The sequence below is a fragment of the Vicia villosa genome, linkage group LG1 (assembly GCF_029867415.1).
Source record: "Vicia villosa cultivar HV-30 ecotype Madison, WI linkage group LG1, Vvil1.0, whole genome shotgun sequence".
In the NCBI taxonomy this organism is placed as follows: domain Eukaryota; kingdom Viridiplantae; phylum Streptophyta; class Magnoliopsida; order Fabales; family Fabaceae; genus Vicia; species Vicia villosa.
Window position 1 is genome coordinate 17,576,606 of NC_081180.1, and position 24,218 is coordinate 17,600,823.

General features: G+C 36.2%; 1 protein-coding gene across 1 annotated transcript; it reads left to right on the forward strand.

Annotated features, from left to right (window-relative positions):
* The first annotated feature begins 18,809 nt into the window (after positions 1–18,809).
* On the forward strand, positions 18,810–23,997 carry LOC131629896 (oligouridylate-binding protein 1-like). The gene is made up of 12 exons (XM_058900702.1): positions 18,810–19,123; positions 19,393–19,454; positions 19,711–19,813; positions 20,472–20,548; positions 20,619–20,680; positions 20,772–20,859; positions 21,032–21,107; positions 21,218–21,248; positions 22,311–22,442; positions 22,632–22,717; positions 23,249–23,422; positions 23,533–23,997. The coding sequence occupies exons 1-12, from the start codon at positions 19,043–19,045 to the stop codon at positions 23,809–23,811; spliced, it is 1,251 nt and encodes a 416-aa protein (XP_058756685.1). The 5' UTR covers positions 18,810–19,042; the 3' UTR covers positions 23,812–23,997.
* Positions 23,998–24,218: the final 221 nt, after the last annotated feature.

The window sequence follows — 24,218 nt, forward strand, 5'->3', positions numbered from 1 at the left end:
TTTTATTCTGAACACTAAAGATCGTCTTGGTAAGTTTGATTCCAAAGCTCAAAAATGTTTTCTTCTTGGATATTCTGAACGCTCAAAAGGCTACAGAGTATACAATACTGAAACATTGATTGTGGAAGAATCAATCAATATCAGGTTTGATGATAAGCTTGGTTCTGAAAAACCAAAGCAGGTTGATAATTTTGCAGGTTATGATATTGACATATCAGAAGTTGTTGAGCCAAGAAGCAATGCATCAGAAGCAGAGCTTCTCAGAAGCAAAGAATCTGAAGATCAAGTATCAGCTTCTCTGGAGGATCTAAGTATTTCTGAAGAACCATCTGTCAGAAGATCATCCAGACTCATCTCTGGTCATTCAGAAGATGTCATTCTTGGAAAGAAGGATGATCCAATCAGAACAAAAGCATTCCTTAAGAACAATGCAGACTGTCAATTAGGTCTTGTATCTTTGATCGAGCCAACTTCTGTTGATCATGCTCTAGAAGATCCAGACTGGATAATTGCTATGCAAGAAGAACTGAATCAGTTTACAAGGAATGATGTTTGGGATCTTGTTCCTAGACCAGATGGATTTAATATAATCGGGACAAAATAAATCTTCAGAAACAAGCCCAGAATGAGAAGATAAGATACTCTTATATATAAGTATCTTCTGAAATGAAATTACTTTTATAAGAAGTTCTGGTTGAAATCAATTAGAAATTGTGATTCAGTTATTACTAACGTTTTATTGTCTAAGTTGATTCAGAATCTCTTTAAAAGCAAGACAGCTATAACTGGCTATCCAGATGGTAAACACGTGTTCACTATTTCTGGACAAGCGTGCGTGCAGTTGAGGGGACGTCTACTTAGGTAACTGTGCAAATCACGTCTTTTGTCATTATTATCTCTCCTCAAGTCACGTAACATTAAATGCTTTTCATCATTTACTCTCTTTCAGTTTTCTTTTTATACTCTTCAAACGTTTCTTTTCCCTCTCATATTTCTCTCTCTCTGCATTCGGTTTCTTTTTCGTCTCTCTCTCTCTTTTCATATTATAAACCCTAGCAGTTTCCAATATCTGAAAATTCATCATGAATCCATCGTCAAGCTCTGGGAATCAAGACAATGATAGGAAACAAAAGAGAAAGGCATCTGCTGAACCAGAAACCAAACCTAAAAGAGTTAGGATCTCCTATGACCCTCTCAAAGTGTATCAACCCCTTGACGGTTCCCCTCAATCAACCCCCTCTTCAAAGACCTCCACCACCTCTTCCTCCTCATTCATCCTCTCAGTACCACCTTCTTCACCATCTGATATCTCCTCTCCTTCAACCCTTCCATCCGATATTTCTTCACCTCTCTCACACCCTTTTCCCACCAGAACACCTAATCCCTATAGTGTTGTTCGTCCAGACTACAGATTCACCATAATCCCTCCAACCCCTTCTTCTCAATCCTCTCTGGAGCGTTTACATTCTGATGTAAACGGCTGGTTGGAGATCCTGGGTGCTGCCTACCTTAACCATCTGGATATGTATGCTATGAGCAACCTCTGGGATACCTTTCTTCAGGACTTTCTGGTGAAGGCTACTGACACTAAGAGAAGGATCTTGTCTGAAGCTCCTGGTCCTCGTGGTCGTCAGTTGGAAGTGGGTGAAAGCAGCCACCACTGTCTCATCAGGAACAGAAGCGTTCTTGAAGAGAAGATACCTGCAGATGAGTTGGAAGAAGAAAATCTCTGCAGAGATATCGTGGTGTGGAAACCCCGGTCTTCTGTGCTCTGGTTTCCTGTGCTGACTGGAGATTTTCAGTGGCTGTTCAACTGGTTCAGAATAAACCCTTCTGAAAAAGCACCTCTCATGGTCTTTCCAGTAGTGGTTTATCGTGCGGAAGTTGCTGGTCCTACTCCTCCAACAAACCTAGCAGCTATTCTTCAAGCATTGGAAGATGGAACTTCTGAGCTGCCTGAACCAGAATATGCCAAGGCTCCTTCTGAGTCAGACTCAGATGAGGAAATGGAATATGCACAAGCTGAAGATCTTCCAGAAGATCACCCTGCTGAGATTGCTGTCCCTCTGGGCAGAAATACTGGTGCTTCTTCTTCTGGTGAAACCTCAGCTCTGATGGAGACCTTGGAAACTCTTCATCAGAATCAAGCTATGCTGGCTTCTCGTTTGGACGCGCAAGAAGCAGCCAATGCTGAGTTTCGTTCCTTCATGACAAGGCAAGCTACAAGCACTGACGGGATTCATGATGTTCTGGCGCGGATTTTGCGTAGGCTAGGATCTTAGTCTTTTGGTCTTTGTAGTTTCCTTTCCTTGTTGCATCTGTTTTCCTGCATTCCTGTCTTGTAAATCTTTTTGATTATCAATGAAAAAGTTTCTTTGATTTACATTCCAGTGATTCTATTTGTCGTTTTATGCATCTGAATCTTTTTAAATATTCTTTTTGATGTTATGACAAAAAGGGGGAGAAGATAAATGATAAATGATTTGATTAAATCTATCAGTTGCTGGGTAAAGAGGCTCCCACACATTCACTAACAAGAACTGCAAGTTCTATATGGTTTAAGTGTTTTGCAGGTATAGAGAAGTGAAGTGAATCTTCAGAAGCAAACACTAGAAGCAAAACCATAAGAAGCGTTATTCTGTAAAAGGAATAAGCTCTTGGAAACTGAAGCAAGCTGAGTGCTGTCAAGCTTCAGAGATCAGAAGCAAGAAAGAAGAATGAATCAGAAGCACTGATAATAGAATTTGAATATCATTGTCTATCCTGGTCTGACAAAATTCTATTTGCTCTGATACATATAATGTTATGGCTCTGATACATTATTTGCTCTGATACATTATTTCAGCCTATATGGCTCTGATACATATAATGTGTTCAAACATACATTTTATGTTCTAACTCGTTCATGCTGACTTTTGTCGTTTAGTTTTTGTTCTGTAACATTTCAGGATGTAGAGATGCTCTGATGATGCTCTGGTATATTCAACAATGTTCTGATACAAATCTAGCATGAAGTGATGTTGGTAGACATTCAAAGTTCTGAAGCTATCCGAGGGAAGCAGAAATCAGAAGATGTGAATGTTCTAAAAGATCCAGAAAACTCAAGTTCTGAAGCTGTCCTGAATGGAAGCAGAAATCAGAAGCTGTGAATGTTCTGAAGATCAAAGAAATTCAAGTTCTGAAGCTGTCCTGAATGGAAGCAGAAGTCAGAAGCTGTGAGTGTTCTAAGGATCTAAAGAAATTCAAGTTCTGAAGCTGTCCTGAATGGAAGCAGAAATCAGAAGCTGTGAATGTTCTGAAGATCAAAGAAATTCAAGTTCTGAAGCTGTCCACGATGGAAGCAGGAATCAGAAGCTGTGAGTGTTCTAAGGATCTAAAGAAATTCAAGTTCTGAAGCTGTCCAATGGAAGCAGAAGTCAGAAGCTATGAATTCTCTGAAGGCAGAAGCTTATATGATCGTCTCTACCGAAATAATCAGGGAAGTCTTTTATCAAAGTTCTTCGAGTATTTATTTCAGGGGGAGATTATTTATCTCAGGGGGAGATTGTTAATCTCAGGGGGAGACATATTCATATGCTTATGCTATAGCTGTGTAATTTGTCTTTTGCCGTCTACTCTTTCTGATCGCAAATTCATATCATTTATATATGTTTTTGTCATCATCAAAAAGGGGGAGATTGTTAGAACAAGATTTGTTCTTATCAATTATCTTAGTTTTGATGATAACAATAATATGAATTTTGCTTAAGATAATATGGTACTCTAATCCAATGCAATTTCCCTTTCAGGAAATATATATAAAGAGTACGCATAATTCAGCGCTCAGAAGTTGTGTCTCAAATGGTTCAGCATGCAACATCAGAACATGGTCTGGCAAGACATCAGAAGATGGTCGAAGCAGAATCAGAACATGGGTCTATGGAAGCATCAGAAGAACATGAGATCAGAAGCACTGAAGATCAGAAGATGGTATCACGCAACAGAAGCACTTCAAGATCAGAAGATCAGAAGATGCTATGCACCAAGCTGTTTTGACTCTGATGATATTCAAACGTCGTATTCACAAACATCAGATCAGAAGGAAGTACAGGTGGCAGACTACGCTGACTGACAAAAGGAACGTTAAAGCTACTAAAGGCAATGTCAGTAGACACAGCGTGAACAAGGCTCGAGGTAGTTGACAAAAGCGTATAACATTAAATGCAATGCTGTACGGAACACGCAAAGCATTAAATGCACTCAACGGTCATCTTCTCAACGCCTATAAATATGAAGTTCTGATGAGAAGCAAGGTTACCAATTCTTAACAACTCTGAACGAAAATAAACTTGCTGAAACGCTATTCAATCAAAGCTCAGAATCTTCATCAACTCACTACATTGCTGTTGTAATATCTTAGTGAGATTAAGCTTAAACGATAAGAGAAATATCACAGTTTGTGATTATAGCTTTTAAGAAGCATTTGTAAACTCTTGAATAGATTACATTAAGTTGTAAGGAACTAGAGTGATCGTGTGATCAGTATACTCTAGGAAGTCTTAGCAGTTGGCTGAGCAGTTTGTAACTAGAGTGATCAGGTTGATCAGTAGACTCTAGAAAAGTCTTAGAAGTTGTCTAAGCAGTTGTTCCTGGAGTGATCAAGTTGTGATCAGAATACTCTAGAAGACTTAGTCGTGGACTAAGTGGAAAACCATTGTAATCCGTGCGATTAGTGGATTAAATCCTCAGGTTGAGGTAAATCATCTCTGCGGGGGTGGACTGGAGTAGCTTCGTTAACAGCGAACCAGGATAAAAATAATTGTGCAATTTATTTTTATCGTCCAAGATTTAAAGTCACACTTATTCAATCCCCCCCTTTCTAAGTGTTTTTCTATCCTTCAGAGGTCACGTACAATATGTTATTTATGAATGAATTAAAGAGAGGTAATGGTATTATTGATATTGCGATTGGAATGAGACACGAAAGTGAAAATATATGGATTATCGATGTTGTGATATTTAGAAGGAAACCAAGGATTTAGGAATGTTGCTAAATCATCTAAAGGATACAAACTTCAATTGGAGCACAATGAATTATAATATATTGGGTATATTATCATTTCTTGAGTTAGAAGAAACTTAACGTTTGCATGATGCTAAGTGAGTGTTAAAGGAGTGAAAAACACTTAGAACGGGGGGGGGGGGATTGAATAAGTGTAACTCAAAAACTTGGAAGATAAAAACAATGAACACAATTATTTTTATCCTGGTTCATTGTTAACCAAACTACTCCAGTCCATCCTTGACAAGGTGATTTACCTCAATTGAGGATTTAATCCACTAATCCAACTGATTAGAATGGTTATCCACTTAGAAAACCTCTAAGTCTTTTAGAGTCTACAGATCACAACTTGATCACTCTAGGATTCCTTTTACATTCGATGTAAAATAAAGTTTACAAGAGTTTGAATGCTTCTAATAAAGCTATAATCACAACTGTGATATTTCTCTTAAGTTCTATTCTTAACACTCACTAAATATTACAAAGAGTTTGTGAGGTTGAAGATGAAGTTCTTTAGCTTTTGAATTTGACAGCGTTTCTGTAAGTTTTGTGCAAGTGTTGTATTCAGCTTCTAATCAGAACTTCTATATATAGGCGCTTGAGAGGAAATGACCGTTGGGGTGCATTTAATGCTTTGCGTGAATAGTACAACGCTGCATTTAATGTTTCACACTTTTGTCAACTACCTCGAGCCTTGCTTTTACTGCTTTTATTGACTTTGCCTTTTGTAGCTTCTAACGTTCCTTTTGTCAGTCAGAGATTTGACGTTACAGCCTTTCATCTTGTACTTTCTTCTGGACTCAGATTTGTAGATAACAACGTTTGAATATCAGAGTCATCAGCTTTGGTGCAGAGCATCTTCTGTCTTCTGACTTTGAAGAGCTTTGAGCGTGATACCATTAGAACTTCAGAGCTTGTACTTCTGACTTCCATTCTTCTGATGCTTTCCAATTCATGTTCTGATTCTGCATGACCATCTTCTGATGTCTTGCCAGAGCATGTTTTGATGAAGCCATACATAACTTTCTGAGTCAGTGCTTCTGAGCGCTGATTTGTGCATACTCTTTAAATATTTCCTGAAATGGAAAATGTAAAGGATTAGAGTACCATATTGTCTTATACAAAATTCATATATAATGGTATCATCAAAACAAATAATATTGATCAGAACATTTCTTGTTCTAACAAGTGTGAAGTAGACTGTGTAATATATTTGGACGATGGTGTCTCATTGACAAGATCGAATAAGAAAGAAATTGTGGAAGAAATTATAAACCTCAAATGAGATTATTGGATTATGGTGCTTTAGGTGACTTGAGTACAAGTTCTAAAGAAAAGCTATTATAATTTGGTAACAATGGTTTATACTCTGTTATGGTTGTCGGCTGTCTATTGACAAATTGAGGAACTGATCACCCTTAATCTCTTGTCGATAGTAGACGGGATCATATTGGATGGGATAAACTTGCCTGGCTATCTTAATAGTGTGTAAAGTGATTGATGTTATATCGCGAGGATAGTCGCTCACCAGTTTGTGTGAATTAATAGAGAAGTGGCTAGGAGAGAGTTCAGACGTATTGAATAATTCGGAGTAGCGGGTTTATATGTGAGCTAACGTCGCAAAGTGAAAGATTGAGGATACTAAAGTGAACAAATGATTTTATGGTGGATATTAAAGAAAGTATGAAACTAGATTGAAACTTATAAACCAGATAATTGACATAAATTTCAATGAGGACGATGACTTAAGATGGATGCTCAGAGTTGTGCAGTTAAAACGTGAAGTGGCGCAGTTGCTACACGTGTACGACTCGTTAGAAGCGAAGGATTAAAATATCAGAAGCCTATGGGAGTGATATGCCTTGATCTACATGTTTGATTTGGTGGATTGTTGATATGTTGGAATATTGTTAAGTGGTTGATAACAGTTATGTCGCGAAGGTGTTGAATGATTAACACGTGTGTATTTGATTTAAATCGTGTTAAGTATTGTTATGTTTGGGAAGGTAGTAATCGAAGTGTTTCCAAACGCGACTTGGAGATCAGAGAGTAAAATGTGAAATTCGCGTTATGAGTTGTAGGATCGAGTGAATTTTCGAGGACGAAAATATTCTAAGTGGGGGAGAGTTGTAACGCCCATTAATTTAATTAATTATTTAATTAAATATTTTCAAACTATTGGTTGAAATTGTGAAATATTGTGAAATGGTGACATAAGTTGCTATATTATTATTAGTTGATTAATAGTAGTAATAATAATAGAATAATACAAGACAAATTATATGGGCTTATTCATATGGTTGTATGAAGCATAAGTGGCGGTGTGAGAGTTAGGCCCAATAGAAATATTAAAAATCGCGAGGTTTAGTTAAATAGAAAATTAGGTTAGTTAGAAAAGGGAAGAGAAAGAATGGGAGAAGGTGGTTAACGTGAGAAGTTGCAGAGAAGAGGAAAAAGGGGCAAAAGCTAGGTTCAATCGGAGAGTTTTAGAGCGACCTTCAATCCAAGGTAAGGGTGGTGTTCTGACTTTATAATGAGTTTTATGATGAATATTATGTAGGGATTGAGTTTGTATGAAATTGTTGTTGTGTAAAATTGTTGTTGTGTTTAAGTGTTGTTACGGATTATACCGGACCGATGAATTTTCCCCTGTCTGATTAAGATAATGGTGTGAGTTGCTGTTCTCTGTGAGTGGTGTTTGTACAGTGATAATTTTTTGATGTCGTAGCAGTATTGCAATTGATACAAATTCTGGCTGTTGGAAAATATTTTGTGATATCGTTGTTGTTGTGATTTTAGTCTGAAAGTAGTAATTAAGGAAAGATGGTGAATCGAAGGAGTTCTGGGTTTAATTGGAAGGGATTTAGAAAAAATAATAATGAACATAAATTGTGAGAGGCGACTGCCTCTCATGTGTCTAAGAGAGAGAGAGGCGATTGCCTCTCATGGAATTAAGGGTAAGAGGCGCATGCCTCCAAGTGGAAGAGGGTGTGAGAGGTTTCTGCCTCCACACCTAGAATGGAAAGAGGCGTAAGCCTCAAGGAGAGAGAAGGTAGGAGGCGTTAGCCTCCACCTAGGGGAGTGAGTGCCACTCACTTTTAGTACTTTTAGATTAATATCTTAGTGCCTGTTCCATTATAGTATTGTTAGTATAATTCATTTCCATAGATAAATGGTAGTGATACTTAGTAATTGGATGCACTTGTTAATTAATGAAAAAAAATGAATTAGTTGAATGATTTAGTAACATTAACAGAAAATAATTAGCAGAGAACGTCCAAGTAAATAATACAATAACTGGTAGTGAAGGTTTGCAAGTAAATAACAGAAAACACTGGAGGCTATCTAGCAGTAGGGGTGATCGCGGTGCGGTTTGGGCGGTTTTGACGAAAAAAATCATCCGAACCGCAAGAGAAAAAATCGTGCGGTTTGGTTTGGTTCGGTTGGCTTTTAAAAAAAATCCGAACCAAACCAAACCAACCTAATGCGGTTTGGTTCGGTGCGGTTGGTTCGGTTTTTTAAAATATTTTATTGAACCATTCATATACATATAGATGATAACATAACTTTGTATTGAGACATTCATACACTATTAAATAACAACAAAATCCGTCATATTTTGACAATAACTTTCTATTTAATATGTAATAATTAAATTAGACAAAAGTGGAATAATAAACATAAAATAATAGTATAAAACAATATAAAAATTATTAGAATGAAACAAAAAAAATAGAAGATACGAGAGATTAGTGAAGGTGAAAAAGAAAAAACAAAAGAGTTGAGAGATTAGAGAAGAAGATGTGCGATAAAAACGAAACTGAAATAGGGAACATTTGTCTAAAAATGAGAAGGTGAAAAAGAAAGAATACAAGAGAGTATAGATTATAGAAAAAGAGGGAAGATGTATGTGGCAAAGAAGACGCGATAATGCTATTAGAGATTTGAGAAGATCGGGACTAAAATCATGTGTAAGGATGAGAAAATTGTTCGTAACATAAGGTTAAGGTATTATAGATTTAAGTTTGGGTTGAATGTGAGTTGAGTAAAAGTTAGGTTGTAACATAATGCGGTTTGATTCGGTTTGGTTTGGTTTTTAAAATACAAACCGCAAACCAAACCAAACCATGCGGTTTTGTTAAAAGATGACCCAAACTAATCCGAACCAAATGCGGTTTTTTGCGGTTTCGGTTTGGTTTGGTTTGGTTTGCGGTTTTCTATTGGGTTGGTTTGGTTTTGATCACCCCTATCTAGCAGTAAGGCAATAGCATTATTAGTATAAATTTGATAATTGCAGTACAGAGCAAAAAATATCAGTAATTTTAGCAGAAAATTATTTAGCTGGATATAGTCGAGTTGTCTGAATAATTACGCGGAATGTTTGCAATATATTTCAGTTTAGAAGGTGGATTGTATAAGTTGCTATAATGTAGAGGTTAAGATGTGAATTTGCAGGTGGTGATGAATTTTGTTGTATTGCCTCTATTGATTGGCAAACACCAAGTTGTAGGCTTATGCCAATGTTGAATTGTTGTTGTTGTTATTGTCGCATTCATAATGTTGACGCATACACAGCATAAAAATTGGGAGCTTATGCTCTGTAAGTTGGCCTGGATTGGCAAAAGTTAAAAGTTGAAGGCTTATGTCTTGTTGATACTTTTATTAATTGGAAATAATAAGTTGGGGGCTTATGCCCGATTGGTACCACATGCATGTGCATAGTAACGAGTCGCATTTCATGTTGCACTTTTATGTTGAGTTGCGGGGATGACGAAGTAAGTATTATATCGTGTTGGTGATATTATTGTGATAAATGTTGTTAAAAAGTTGTGAAGTGGTGATTTTGTATGCACTGATTCTAATATAATATTTATCATACATCCGATTATATTATTCGATATCTCACCTCTTCTGTTTGAATGTTACCCCTATGTTGGTAACGTGCAGGTAATCCAGAATGAAGACTATTTACCTTCATTAGTTCGAGTCGGTATCGTCGTTCTAATACGTAACACTCTGGTGGAATGAACGCTTGTTACTTTATTGCTGTTATTATTTCCGTTGTTGAATTTAAGTTGATTTTATTAAGTACTTTATTGCTTTGAAGTTGTTTTCAGTTGGACAAAGATGTTATGTCATTTGAGTTGAAATTTGTGATTTCGCTGCCTAATTTAAAAGTTGTTTTATTTAAAAGACTAAATTATGTTGTTATCGATTCATCGAAGTTTAAGTGTTATGTATCTATACATGCGATTAAATGCCGTTGTTTTGAGAAGTAAATGTAGCATCATATTTTTGCGTTGAAATTTTGTAACTCTGATTTTAATAATACTCGCCGGGTAAAATGGGGTGTTACATTAGTGGTATTAGAGCAGGTCGGTCCGTCCGGCCAAGTTGTCTTTCCACATTCCTGAATGCAAATAGTTAAGGAGATCGAGTGGATGGTTAATTATTTGGATATGGATCTATTTGCGACCGATTATGAGTGTAGAAGAACGAATGTGGCCCATGTCAGGTTCTCCATCCCAAAAGAGCTTTATGGGCATCACTTGGTGGCGGCAGCTGGGACCGTGGATGAGGCTGATGCGGTTTTTGTTGAGTACCACCGCGATTGTGCTTTGCGGTGTTGGTTCACGTTCTTTGTTGGCATGTCCCTCTTTGTGGATAAAAGTAAAATCTACGTGAACGTGACATACCTCCAGTATTTTATGGATTTGACCAGAGGCGACGTCAGCGCCCGGCGAGATAGGGCAATGGCCCGGGCTCTTCCTTCTCTCAGCCTGAACTTCAAATTCTCATCGCAATGGTCTCTCTCGCTCAGGAAATTGAAACTGCTCCAGAGAGTAGTCGCGGAACAGTCATCGTGTTTAGACGTCGAATCGTCGCAAGTTCTCTTCTTCCTCTTTTATTTTCTTTCACTTTAAGCTTGATTTTCGATGCGAAATCGTTGTTGTGATGTTATTCATTGTTGTTGCAGGTTGTGGTTTATGAATCGGTGAAGAATTGTTGCTGAATTTATTGTTTCGCGCTATGCACTTCAACTGTTCGGTGAAATGCCTGAACCATGTTCTTTTGTTTTTCTGTGTTTAAATCTCTTGGTTGCAGCTATGGATTTGCTAAGGGTTCCCCGAGTCCACTTCTTGAGCATCTCTAATTCAGCCTTTGAATTTGGTAGATATAAGAAAAACCAGGTTTGAATTTGATTTCAGTGACCATGAGCAAAGCAAGAAAGGATTTGGTAGATTTGAGAAAAGCCAGGTTTGAATTTGATTATGGAAATAAAATAAGCAATTTATCTTTGTATAATATTATAAACATACAGTAGTGTGATTCACCCCTAATTTTAACATTTTGTCCAAGTTTGTAACAGAAAAAGCACTTATAATCCTTTATGTTGTTATAACCATTAATGATTTGGAAACAATGTTGAAATTGGGGTAATTTAATCAGCACTGCCGAATGCCTTGTTACTAGAATTGATTAAGAGTTAGTGGTATTTTGTAGATAGTTATTGTTGTGAATTCAATGCCAAGAACAAAGTATAAAACAAGGAAGAATAAAGGACAAGGAAGAAGAGGAACACAAGAATTGGTTATAACTGCTATTCTTTCACTTTCTCTTAAAACAAGATTACAAGTTTACAAGAATAACAAATAACCTCTCTCACCCTAAATTAGGATTTGCAGCTTAGCAATGATGAGAGACTAGTATGCTATTTATAATAAAACCTAACATACTAACTAATGAGCTTTTTTCCACAAGACCCATTATACAAGCCAACTTAATAAACAAGTTAACTTAACAAATTAGAGTTTAAACACTAAAACCTAATTTAACATGCTAACAACCCTAGCATCTTCGACACAAGCATGTGAACAACCTTCGACTTCATGCTCAATCCTATCGAACCAAGAAGCTACCTTTCGACCATACTAGAGTTCGATCCAATATCTCACAAATCTCCACCTTGGACCTAACTCTACAACATCAAGGGAACAAACTAGCTATCTTCATGCAGCTTTATCAACTGCATACAGTGGAAAAACTTGCAACTCGGCAATGTCTTGGTGATCATATCAGCAGCATTGTCTTCAGTCGAAACCTTCAGCACTTGGACTTCTCCACGCTCGATTACTCCTCTGACGAAATGCAGCCTCACATCAATGTGCTTAGTTCGCTCATGATAGGCTGAATTCTTCGACAGGTGTATTGCACTTTGACTATCACATTTAACAGTGATACCTCGACCTTGAAGTTTCAGCTCATTCGCAAAACCTTCAAGCCACAATGCTTCTTTCACAGCTTCAGTTAGGGCAATATACTCCGCTTCAGTGGTTGATAGAGCAACAACCTTCTGAAGTGTTGCTTTCCAACTAATTGCTGTGCCAAACATAGTGAAAACATATCCAGAAATAGATTTTCTGGAATCCATAAAACCTGCATAATCAGAGTCGACATATCCTTCTATTATTGCTTTACTATCTTCACCCAAGGCTCCACCATAAATTAGGACTCTATTCAGAGACCCATTTATGTACCTTAAAATCCACTTCAATGCTTGCCAGTGAGCCTTTCCAGGATTCGCCATGTACCTGCTTACAAGACTTACTGCGTATGCTATGTCGGGTCTAGTACAGACCATAGCATACATCAAAGAACCGACTATATTAGCATATGGGATGCTATTCATATAGGCTCTTTCGACATCAGTACTGGGACACTGATCAATACTCAGCTTGAATTGAGGGTTTGTTGGAGTCACAACTGGCTTCGAATTCGACATACCAAACTTTTCAAGAATCTTCCGTAGATATGCCTCTTGAGATAGACATAACTTCGACTTCTTTCTATCTCTTCGAATGTCAATTCCAAGAATCCTGGAAGCAGCTCCCAGATCCTTCATATCGAACTCCTTATTGAGTTCAGCCTTCACCCTCATCACATCTTCAACATTGTTGCTTGCTATGAGAATATCATCCACATAAAGCAACAAAATAACAAATGAATTACCAGGTCGAAATCTGAAGTAAACGCAGTGGTCGAACTGACTTCTAATGAAACTTATGCGTGCCATGAACTTGTCGAATCTCCTATTCCACTGTCGAGGAGATTGTTTCAGCCCATACAAAGATCTCTTTAACTTGCACACATAATCTTCCTTCCCCTTTTCGACACACCCTTCAGGTTGCCTCATCAGGATCGTTTCATTTAGATCACCATACAAGAACACAGTCTTCACATCCATCTGTTCCAGTTCAAGATCGAACTGTGCCACCATGGCAAGCAACATTCGAATGGACCTATGCTTCACAACAGGAGAAAACACATCATTGAAGTCGACACCTTCTTTCTGAGTGAAACCCCTTGCAACTAACCTTGCCTTGTATCTTTTCGACGTCACTCCTTCAATTCCTTCCTTAACTTTGAAAATCCATTTACAGCTGACTAACCTTGCCCCAACAGGTTTCTTGATCAGTTCCCAAGTATGATTATCATGAAGAGATTTCATCTCATCATCCATGGCCTTCAGCCATTCAGTCTTATTTCGACTCCTCATAACTTCCTTATAGTCTCTAGGTTCTTCGTCTAGAACCTCACTTGCAGAGATTAAGGCATAAGCTATAAGATCTGCATATCCAAGTCTCTGAGGTGGCTTGATGACTCTTCTCGACCTATCTCTCGACAATAGGTAGTCATCGTCAGTTTCCTCAACTTCAGCATCTTTTGCTTCTTCTTCGACTTCATCTGGGATATGCAATTCAGAATCAACATGCTCCACCTCAACAGGAATCTCTACCTGTTCCAGCTCTTCGTCAGATGTTTCTGTACTTCGACCAACATCATTAGTTTTCTTAAAAGCCATTTCAGCTTCATTGAAAACTACATCTCGACTGGTGATACACCTCCTGTGACCTGGCTCTAGGCACCATAGCCTATAAGCTTTGACTCCTTCAGGGTATCCCATGAACATGCATTTCAGAGCTCTAGGTTCGACCTTGTCTTGCCTAATGTGAGCATAGGCTACGCAGCCAAATACTCTCAGTTTGTCGAGATCTGGTGGATGTCCCGACCAAACTTCTTCAGGTGTCTTCATATCTAACGCTGTCGAAGGACATCTGTTTATCAGATATGTTGCTGTCGAAACAGCCTCAGCCCAGAACACCTTTGTTAACCCCGCACTAGTCAACATGCATCTGACTCTCTCCAAAATAGTTCGATTAAACCTTTCAGCCAAACCATTTTGCTGTGGAGTACCTGCAGTAGTTCTATGCCTTGCAATACCAGAGGCAGCACAAAAACTGTCGAATGCCTCATTGCAAAATTCAAGGCCATTGTCGGTTCTCAACCTCTTGACCTTTCTGCCAGTCTGATTTTCAACCAGAGTCTTCCAACTTTTGAAATTCTCAAAAGTTTCATCCTTAGTCTTCTGGATGAATACCCATAATTTTCTGGAATAATCATCTACTATGGATAGAAAATACCTTGCTCCTGAATGTGATGGACACCTTGCAGGCCCCCAAAGATCAGCATGGATGTAATCAAGGGATCCATGTGTTCTTTGTTTGCCTTTGTTGAACTTCACTCTGCAAGATTTTCCAAGTACACAGGGTTCACAAAACTTCAGCTTTTCGACTTTGTCTCCACCAAGCAGATTTTGTTTCCCTAATTCGATCAGACCCCTTTCACTGACATGGCCCAATCTCATGTGCCAGATTTCTGTTTTCGACAAAGGTTTCGTGGATGCAACATTTGTCGAACCACTTACAACTTCAGCCTCAAGGGTATACAAGCCTTGTTTCTTCATGCCTCTCAAGACTTCCTTCGAACCCTTCATGACTCTTAGGATACTTTTCTCTCCTTGGAAAACATATCCTTTCTTGTCGAATTCACCAAGAGAAAGCAGATTTCTCTTCAAATCAGGAACATACCTGACTTCAGTCAACAACCTTATTGACTCATCATGGAGCTTGAATCTCACAGATCCAACACCTGCAATCTTGCAAGCCTTGTTGTTTCCCAGCAATACTGATCCACCATCTTGATCACATAATTCCTCGAACAGGTCTTTGTTTGGAGTCATGTGCCAAGTGCAACCTGAATCCATAATCCACTCCTTCTTAGAGTCACTGCTTGAAACCACAAGAACATCAGATGATTCGAAATCATCTTGAACAATGGCAGCGTTGCCATTATCCTTACCTCCATGATATTTCAAGCGTTCAGGGCACACCTTTCTTGTGTGACCCTCTTTCTTACAATGGTAGCATCGAATGCCAGATGCTTCGCCACTGTAAGTCTTCGACTGGCTTTTGCCTTTCTTCTTGTCGAACTTACCATCCTTTCGTAAGAGTTTTCCTTTAACGGCCAAACCTTCGCCAACAGTCGAAGGTTTATGCTCCTTTCGTTCATTCAAGTCTTTAGAGTACAAGGCTGATTGAACTTCTTCAAACGTCAGGGACTCCCTTCCATACAAGAGAGTTTCTTTGAAGTGAGCATGTGATCGAGGCAAAGCGCACAATAGTAACAGCGCTTGATCTTCATCATCAATCTTTACATCGATATTTTCAAGATCAAGAATCAGCTTGTTGAACATATCCAACTGCTCAGCCAACACTTTGTCTTCAACCATCTTGAATGAATACAAAGCCTGCTTCAGGTAGAGTCGATTTACCAGCGATTTGGTCATATACAAACTTTCAAGTTTCGCCCATAACCCTGATGCCGTCGTCTCCTTTGACACCTGTCGTAGAACCTTATCACCAAGGCTCAACAGAATTGCGCTGTGTGCTTTCTCGATCATAGTTGTCTTCTCCGCTGCCGTTAATGCAGCATTCATGGCTGCCTCTCCCTTCAACGCTTCCAAACAACCCTGCTGAACCAGTAGGGCTTTCATCTTCAAGCGCCACAGACCGAAATCATTCACTCCAGTGAACTTTTCAATCTCATACTTTGTTGAAGGCATCTTCTCCACGCTCACCGCACCAATTTGTTGTGAAAAACGATACCAATAACAAAGTATAATAGGGAATTAGGGAACAGAAGAAGAAGAGGAACACAAGAATTGGTTATAACTGCTATTCTTTCACTTTCTCTTAAAACAAGATTACAAGTTTACAAGAATAACAAATAACCTCTCTCACCCTAAATTAGGATTTGCAGCTTAGCAATGATGAGAGACTAGTATGCTATTTATAATAAAACCTAACATACTAACTAATGAGCTTTTTTCCACAAGACCCATTATACAAGCCAACTTAATAAACAAGTTAACTTAACAAATTAGAGTTTAAACACTAAAACCTAATTTAACATGCTAACAACCCTAGCATCTTCGACACAAGCATGTGAACAACCTTCGACTTCATGCTCAATCCTATCGAACCAAGAAGCTACCTTTCGACCATACTAGAGTTCGATCCAATATCTCACAGTTATGTTTTATGAGGCAATCTATACTTTACCCTGTTTTTCATGTGAAGTGTGACTTATTCAATATAGTATTGATAGTTTTCAGTTTCTCTACATAAACATGTGTCTAAATGTGTATGTGTGCAGGAAGAGAGAGTGCAATGGAGACCTTAAGGTAACTCAGAGGACCATAGCTCTTCAATAATCTAGCTTGTGAACCATTAACAACAAAAAGAACGTCATGCGAGGCTATAAATTCTTTATGACCAAACCATTTCATGGTATGAATCCATCTTGAATTACCTACTCAATTAAATCATACCACCAGGAAAAGGTCCATCACTTCATTATTCAAAAGATTATAATATGAAATATTAAACTTCTCAACAAATCTTATATATGTACAGCGTATATACTTACCAAATCGCTCGTGTTTGTATTTTCTTTTACTAAATTCATATTTAATTGAATTTGCATGTGGTGGTGTCAAGAAATTGACTTCTTTTGGAATAAAGTTTAATATGTGCCTTTTTTATTCAATAAAAACTTTGATGAAGTTAATAAATTTAATTATCTTAATTTACTTCTAAAATGTGAGGGAAAACTATGTAGAAAGTATACTTTTTACTTAGATGCTATTGGACTCATGTTTTATAGAAGAGTTTAGTGTCGAATTTGAGGATAAAGTAATTGAGATACTGATTTCCGGTCATTAAATTTTTTGCCCAGGCTATATATTTTTTCTGGCTTCGCCACTGGATTTGACTATAGTTCATGAGTGGATCTGGGGCCGCCATTATAGTATACCTATACAAAAAGAAGGGCCGACCCAATTAGTCCGGAGGCCTGTTCTAATTTATAAAATATGGCTAAATTAAGAGAAAAAAATACAATTTTAAAAAATATAATTTTACAAATAAATTATGATTTTAGGTGTGTTTTTGAAAAGAAAATTGATGTAAAATATTTTGGTTTTGTAGTTGAAAAAAATATTTGAACCCCTTAGAATGAGCGTTGTATTCGAGGAAGACCGATCCTTTACAAGCATTATTAATTTAATTGAGTTATATTTTATTTAAAATGAGATAAATAAACAAATTAAATCTATTTATTTTTTGAATTAGTGTATTATTAAATTGGATTGAAAAATCATTTTATATGTATTTCACTCAAAAACACTAATTTATCTTTTTGTCATTAAATCAAACTAAATTATATACATATTTATTTTTGTCTTAAACAAATAATTTGTAGCTTTTCCAAAAAATTGAATGTATAATTTTCAATAAAAACTTTTATGTATTTAATTCATCATAAGTGTTTTGATGACACACACAAATATTTAGAGTACTTCATGGCATGAAAAAAATATGTTCATAATTCATTCATTATGTAATGCAATAAAAAGGAGAAATAGGTATTGCTGAAAGTAGTAAAAAGAAGAAAATATAAAAGTGAAAACGAAGGAAAAAAATTAAACTACACGGGCCTCCCAAAAAAAATTGGGGATGGTCGGACATCAAAAGCTGAATGAAGCATGCAATTGAAGGATTAAGAAGTTGATTGACTTTTGCACACTCTTTATGGTATATTTTTTTTAATTATATGACATTTAATCAATTATTTATTAACTTGTAGTTATATATTTTGCTATACGAGGCAAAAGAGGTCGCAGAGGTTAGAATTAGACATACTCAGGAGTAGTAGCCTATTTTTTATGACTTTTATTTCGTATTGTAATATTTTTACATTTTGCAATTTGAGAACAACCGTTGTATTGTATTTTGATACTTTATTTTACGCAGTTGTTATTTCTAAATCATTTTATTGAATAAAGTTAACAAATAAATTTAGGCCGTTTCTCTAATTTTACTATAGTAATGATTAAGTTTTAGACAAAAATGATTGATACATAGCAAAATTCGCATGTACATATCTAAAATAATTGTTTTAGGTGATTTTAGATATGCATGTTCGAAAAACCTCTCATATTTTAATTCTAATATTAAATAATAAATTATTTAAATTTTTTTTTTTAAAATATATATATATATATATCTGAAACATTTAAAAATTAAAAAAAAAATATATACATTCAAATATACATATACTAATGATATTTTGAGGCTTTCAAAAATATTTTTCATTCTATATAAATCTATATAAATGTACAAATATATTCGACACAAATTGGAAGCCCATTAGGTAGTTAGGCTTACCGAAACAACTCTATCTGTGGTCCCGACAGTAAAATATCGCTTTCCGTGTTCCCCATTTTTAATTTAATTTATTATTATTTTTTCAAAGACCTTCACTAATTACTTGGAAAAAGTGTACTACTACTAGTCTATATCAAAGGCAAATTCTGACTCTGAACCAGTCCCCCTTAACACAATACAGTATCATCTTCATCTTCTTTCCATTGTCTGTCATTTCTCTTCACCCTCTCTTTCGAGGGTTTTTCTTTTTTCTTTTTTCCTTTTTTTTTTTCTTCTTTTTTTTCCCTTTTCTTCTTTTCTTTTCTCTTCCATTTCAATTTTGACTCTCCTTTGATTCTCTTACCTCTGTACAACCCTAACCCTAGAATTGAAGATGCTACCACAAAAGCTAAGACAGAATCCAATTATGCAACACTCTCTCTACCATCATCCAGCTCTTATTACTCCTCCACAGGTACTTATTGCTGGTTTTGGTTTTTCTGCTTCATTTCTTCATAATCTAGGTTGAATTATTCTTCTGATTACTGTTTTGACTTCAATTATTTTCTATTTGCTCGATCATAATTCATAAGTGTTCATCTTGTAGTTTTCGTGTATGTTTGAATTTAATTAAATCTTAGCGATTTATGTATAGTTGAATTTTGTATGATTAGATTAGAAGAGAGGAGAGTACATAATTTTGATTTTAAGATTTTTTATTTTTTTTACATTTTTATTTTGCAGATAGAGCCTATCTTGAGTGGAAATCTGCCTCCTGGCTTTGATTCGAGTACTTGCCGCAGTGTGTGAGTCTTAATAGCCAATTTTTATTTCACTTTTTTGTGATATTTTTAATCTAGTGATTTTTACCCGTTTAGTATCATTAAGTATCTTGTCCACTTCATTTCCTCTAAGACAGTAATCTTTAGGATAATTTATTCATACTTTTTCAATTTTCTACTTTTTGTAGTCGGTGGGTTCAATTTATACTTTTTCAGTTGGTTTTTCTTTGCTTTTATGTTTTGTGTTTTCTATATCTGATCACTTTTTGGAGAAATGCAGCTATGTGGGCAACATTCATCCTCAGGTTACAGAACCACTTCTTCAAGAGCTTTTTTCAAGTGCTGGAGCACTTGAAGGTTGCAAGCTTATTCGGAAAGAGAAGGTTAGCTTTCTTGATAATGATCTCATCATACAGAAACTAAATTGAAAGATTAATAAAGTTGCTAAAGTTCACTATTTTTGTTAGCTATGTTAAGAACCAATTATTTAATCCCTTTGTCTCATTTTAAGTGCCCCTTTGAGGCATACAAAAAAAGTGCTAAGCAATGATAAAGTAAGTATCATTTACTAAAATACCATTAGTTAGGTGAGTTGAAATATAATAAACAAGAGTATATTAGTAGAAATAATTAATAAATGTTGCATTGGTTGCTAAGCATAGCCGGTCCGAAGCCCGGATAAAAGGAGAGGGTTGTGTTACGCAGTCAACAGCCAATGTAAAATTTCGTCGAATTTCTATGACATGGTACAACTTCCTAGATAGAACATTATGGCAGAAGTTAATTCATGTAGCCGACCCGACTTAATGGGTTAAGGCTTGGTTATTGTTGTTGTTGTTGTTGTATCGGTATTCTAAAGGGATAGATAGTTTGAGGTGTATAAATGTTGCAAAATGGACATTACTAATAAGACAGAGGGAGTACTGACCAAAAAATATTTCACTAGACAGTTGGCCATATAGTTTTTTTTTTTTTTCATGTGATGCAGTTTTTCTGTTGCTGTTTCTAACATGATGGTCTGCTTTATATTGTCATCTGCAGTCATCATATGGATTCGTCGACTACTTTGATCGCAGTTCAGCTGCTCTTGCTATTGTAACTCTCAACGGGAGGAATATGTATGTGTAATGTAATTTTAGTTAATGGAACGACTTTTGTTAGTTTATGGTTTTAACACGTTGTCTGCAGTTTTGGACAGGCTATCAAAGTTAACTGGGCTTATGCTCGTGGCCAAAGAGAAGACACATCAGGTTATATTTCTGCCGACTTTGTACCTTTGGAGTTAATTTTGCTTGCCTCTTGTGAATCACAAATTTACTTTTACTATTCATTTGGATTTAGGACACTTTCATATTTTTGTTGGTGACCTTAGTCCCGAGGTTACAGATGCAACTCTGTATGCTTGCTTCTCTGTATATTCTAGTTGCTCGTAAGTTTTATACACCTGTTATATTTTTTCTTTTCTTTTTTCTATTTGTTCCGACTCTACTTAGTAGGATAAGACTTGGTGGTTTTTTTTTTTTTTTTTTGTATTTGTTAAATGTGTGTCTGAAATCAATGCACTCATTAATGTCACGACACTTATGAGCTGTTTATTACAGAGATGCAAGGGTAATGTGGGATCAGAAGACAGGCCGATCCAGGGGATTTGGATTTGTTTCTTTTCGAAATCAGCAGGCATGAATGGAATCTTCAGTTTTACATTTGTTATCTTTCTGTCTTTGGGTATTTCTGTGTGCTAGTCATACTAATGGTTGGTTGACTTTGTTTTGTATGTAATTTATCAGGAAGCCCAAAGTGCCATAAACGAGTTAACTGGTAAGATATATTATCCTGTAATTGCTAGTTTTTCATATTCAACATAGTCGAAGTGAAATCTGTGTGTGGGTAGTAATTGATACCATATCATTTATAATTTTTCAATTTTTTAGATTTTTTTTAAGACATTATCATGTCTTGTTGCAAGTTCTAATTGATTTTACTTTTTTAATTGGAATCACATTTTATCTGAAAATTAACATACTCAAGTTATGAATTCCACACTTAAAACATATACTAGGGTGATCTGACGATGGGCGCCTACTTTTATTGTTTATGCTGATGTATCAAATAAACACTCTGATCAGTTATTTTGTACCTAAACATTTGGTATTCAAGTCATCACCTCACTAGTAGCAGTAAATTAGTGATAGTTCTAATTGGATGTTTTGCTCATTGAATTAATGTATTACTAACTACTCCCTCTGTTTTTTATTATAAGTCGTTTTAGACTTTTCACACAGTTTAAGAAAAATAATAATTGTTGTATGAAAATGAGAAATTAGGAAGGTTTTTACAAAATTATCCTTCATTAATGACATATGGAAGATAAATTTATATAATTGAAAGGAGAGAGAATAATAAATATTTAAGGATATAATAGGAAAAGTAGCATTAATTATTCATTGGAATTGTAAAGCGACTTATATTTAAATACAAACTTTTTTTCCAAAACGACTTATAATAAAAAACGGAGGGAGTAACACCCAATAACATAGAATATAATAAAACAATTATAAGATATTTTAAGCTGTCCATTAACCTTGGAAAACTGAGGAATATTCTGATTTGCTCATCAGCCATCCAATGTCAAGCCAAGTCAATTACCGGATCATATCACGAATCGTAGTTTAGGGAGTTTCTTTTGAGAATCAAGTTAGTTATGAATTATAATCTACCATTGTAATTGTAGACTTTGTGGATTTTACTTATGTTTTAGTTAATGTATGAAATTCTTATGTTAAATTTGAAGGACTTTAGTAATGCCTTAATATAGACTTTGGGGATTACATTTTGGTATCAGTTAACTGAAATTTTAAATGTTTTCCTCTGACACTTCAGGTAAATGGCTTGGCAGTAGACAAATTCGTTGTAATTGGGCCACAAAAGGAGCTAATACCAATGATGAAAAGCAGAGTTCAGATGGCAAAGTTGTTGTGGAGTTAGCTAGTGGAGTGTCTGGGGAGATCACAGGTTTGTTACACTAAGATTCCTTTAGGGGCGTTTTCATTTATTTTTTATTTTTTGTGGTATGCAGTTGGCTTTAGAGGTCATTGGATTCTAGTTCCAATTGTTTTTTTCCAGCTATTTATTATAAGAGTTGCTTGATTGTTTTGCTTAGTGAATAATCTTCACTTCTTGGTTGGCGTTTACTTCTTGTAGAAGAACGGCAGGAAGTAACCAGTGATGACGGTCCTGAGAAGAATCCCCAGTACACCACGGTTTATGTTGGCAACCTTGCTCCAGAGGTAAGGATTAAGATTGTTTTTTTGACAGTTTTTATCTTACTAGTCCTACATATCTATCTGGGAGCGCTTTTCTGTCTAGTTAAATGTGTATAGTTAATGAAGTATCAACTACTCTAAAGCGGCGTGCTTGGACGCAGAGTGCTTCAGTACTATATTTAGAAATCATGGTTCTGTTTACTCCAGAAGCATTTTTTCGATTTTCATATTCTAAATGTGTCCATTTTAACTAGCTCTTATAAGATGTGAGACTTTTAAAGTGAACCACTGTGATGGAGAGAAGATGAAATGATGCATTTTTTTAAATAATGAAAACAAATTTTTGACATTTTCATTGTTTCCACAAAGCGCACACAATTGCTTTGTTCATTAATTTATCATCTTATTGTTAGTAAGTAAAATTACCACAATTTAGAAAAATGAAAATGGAAAATATTTTCATGAAATGAACAAAGCCTTGTGATACCAGAGTCCTGAGTATTCAGTTTGTTCTAAAATTGCCTTGTGTTCTCATGTTCTGTTAATTAATTGCAGGTTACTTCTGTCGATCTCCATCATCATTTTCATGCCCTCGGCGTTGGAACCATTGAAGATGTTAGGGTGCAACGAGATAAAGGTTTTGGGTTTGTGAGATACAGTACCCATGGTGAAGCAGCTCTTGCTATTCAGATGGGTAATGCCCAGTTTCTGTTCGGTAAACCTATCAAGGTAAACGGCTTGAGGAAATCATCGACCATACATAATAAGCTTCATAATAATCAAAGGCTCTAGAAAAATGTTATATCTGTTATCTGATCATTTTAATCGTTATTTTGCAGTGTTCGTGGGGTAGCAAGCCAACTCCTCCAGGAACAGCCTCTACTCCTCTTCCCCCACCTTCTCCGCATGTACCAGGGCCAGGTTTTTCACTTGCCGGTCTTGCAGCGTATGAACGCCAGATGGCTTTGAGCAAAATGAACGGTGCGCACGCCCTTCTGCAACAGCAGAATCAGCATGCTCTAAAGCAGGCAGCCATGGGAATGGGTGCTATTGGAGCTGGGTATGGTGCAGGATTCCCTAATGTTGCCGCCACCCAGAACCTCATGTACTATCAGTAAAATATCCAAACCCCTAAGAGAAACAAAGGAGCTGTTTATTATTAAGTCTATTGAGCCATTAAAATGGTTTTACAGTACTGTATGTTAATTTGGTTTGCTCTTTTTTCCTTTCATTCTTCTCAATCTTTTCCCTATGCACCTTTTTGGGGTTTCTTTATATTATGCCCTATACATTTGTATTACTAATTTTTTTTTTTTACAATATTTGGACTAGTGCTTATAGAAAAAAACTTCTCTCGTTTATACTTAATGAGATAATATTTTAGAATAAACCCTATGAATGAGTATAGCACAGTTCCTGCATTATAGAACGCTACTGATGATAACTATCAGTAGCTTTGTTTTGTTCTTCCACTGTTTGACAGAAAAGTAGTGAAGCTCTTGAAAAGTACTCTCTATTCACAAAA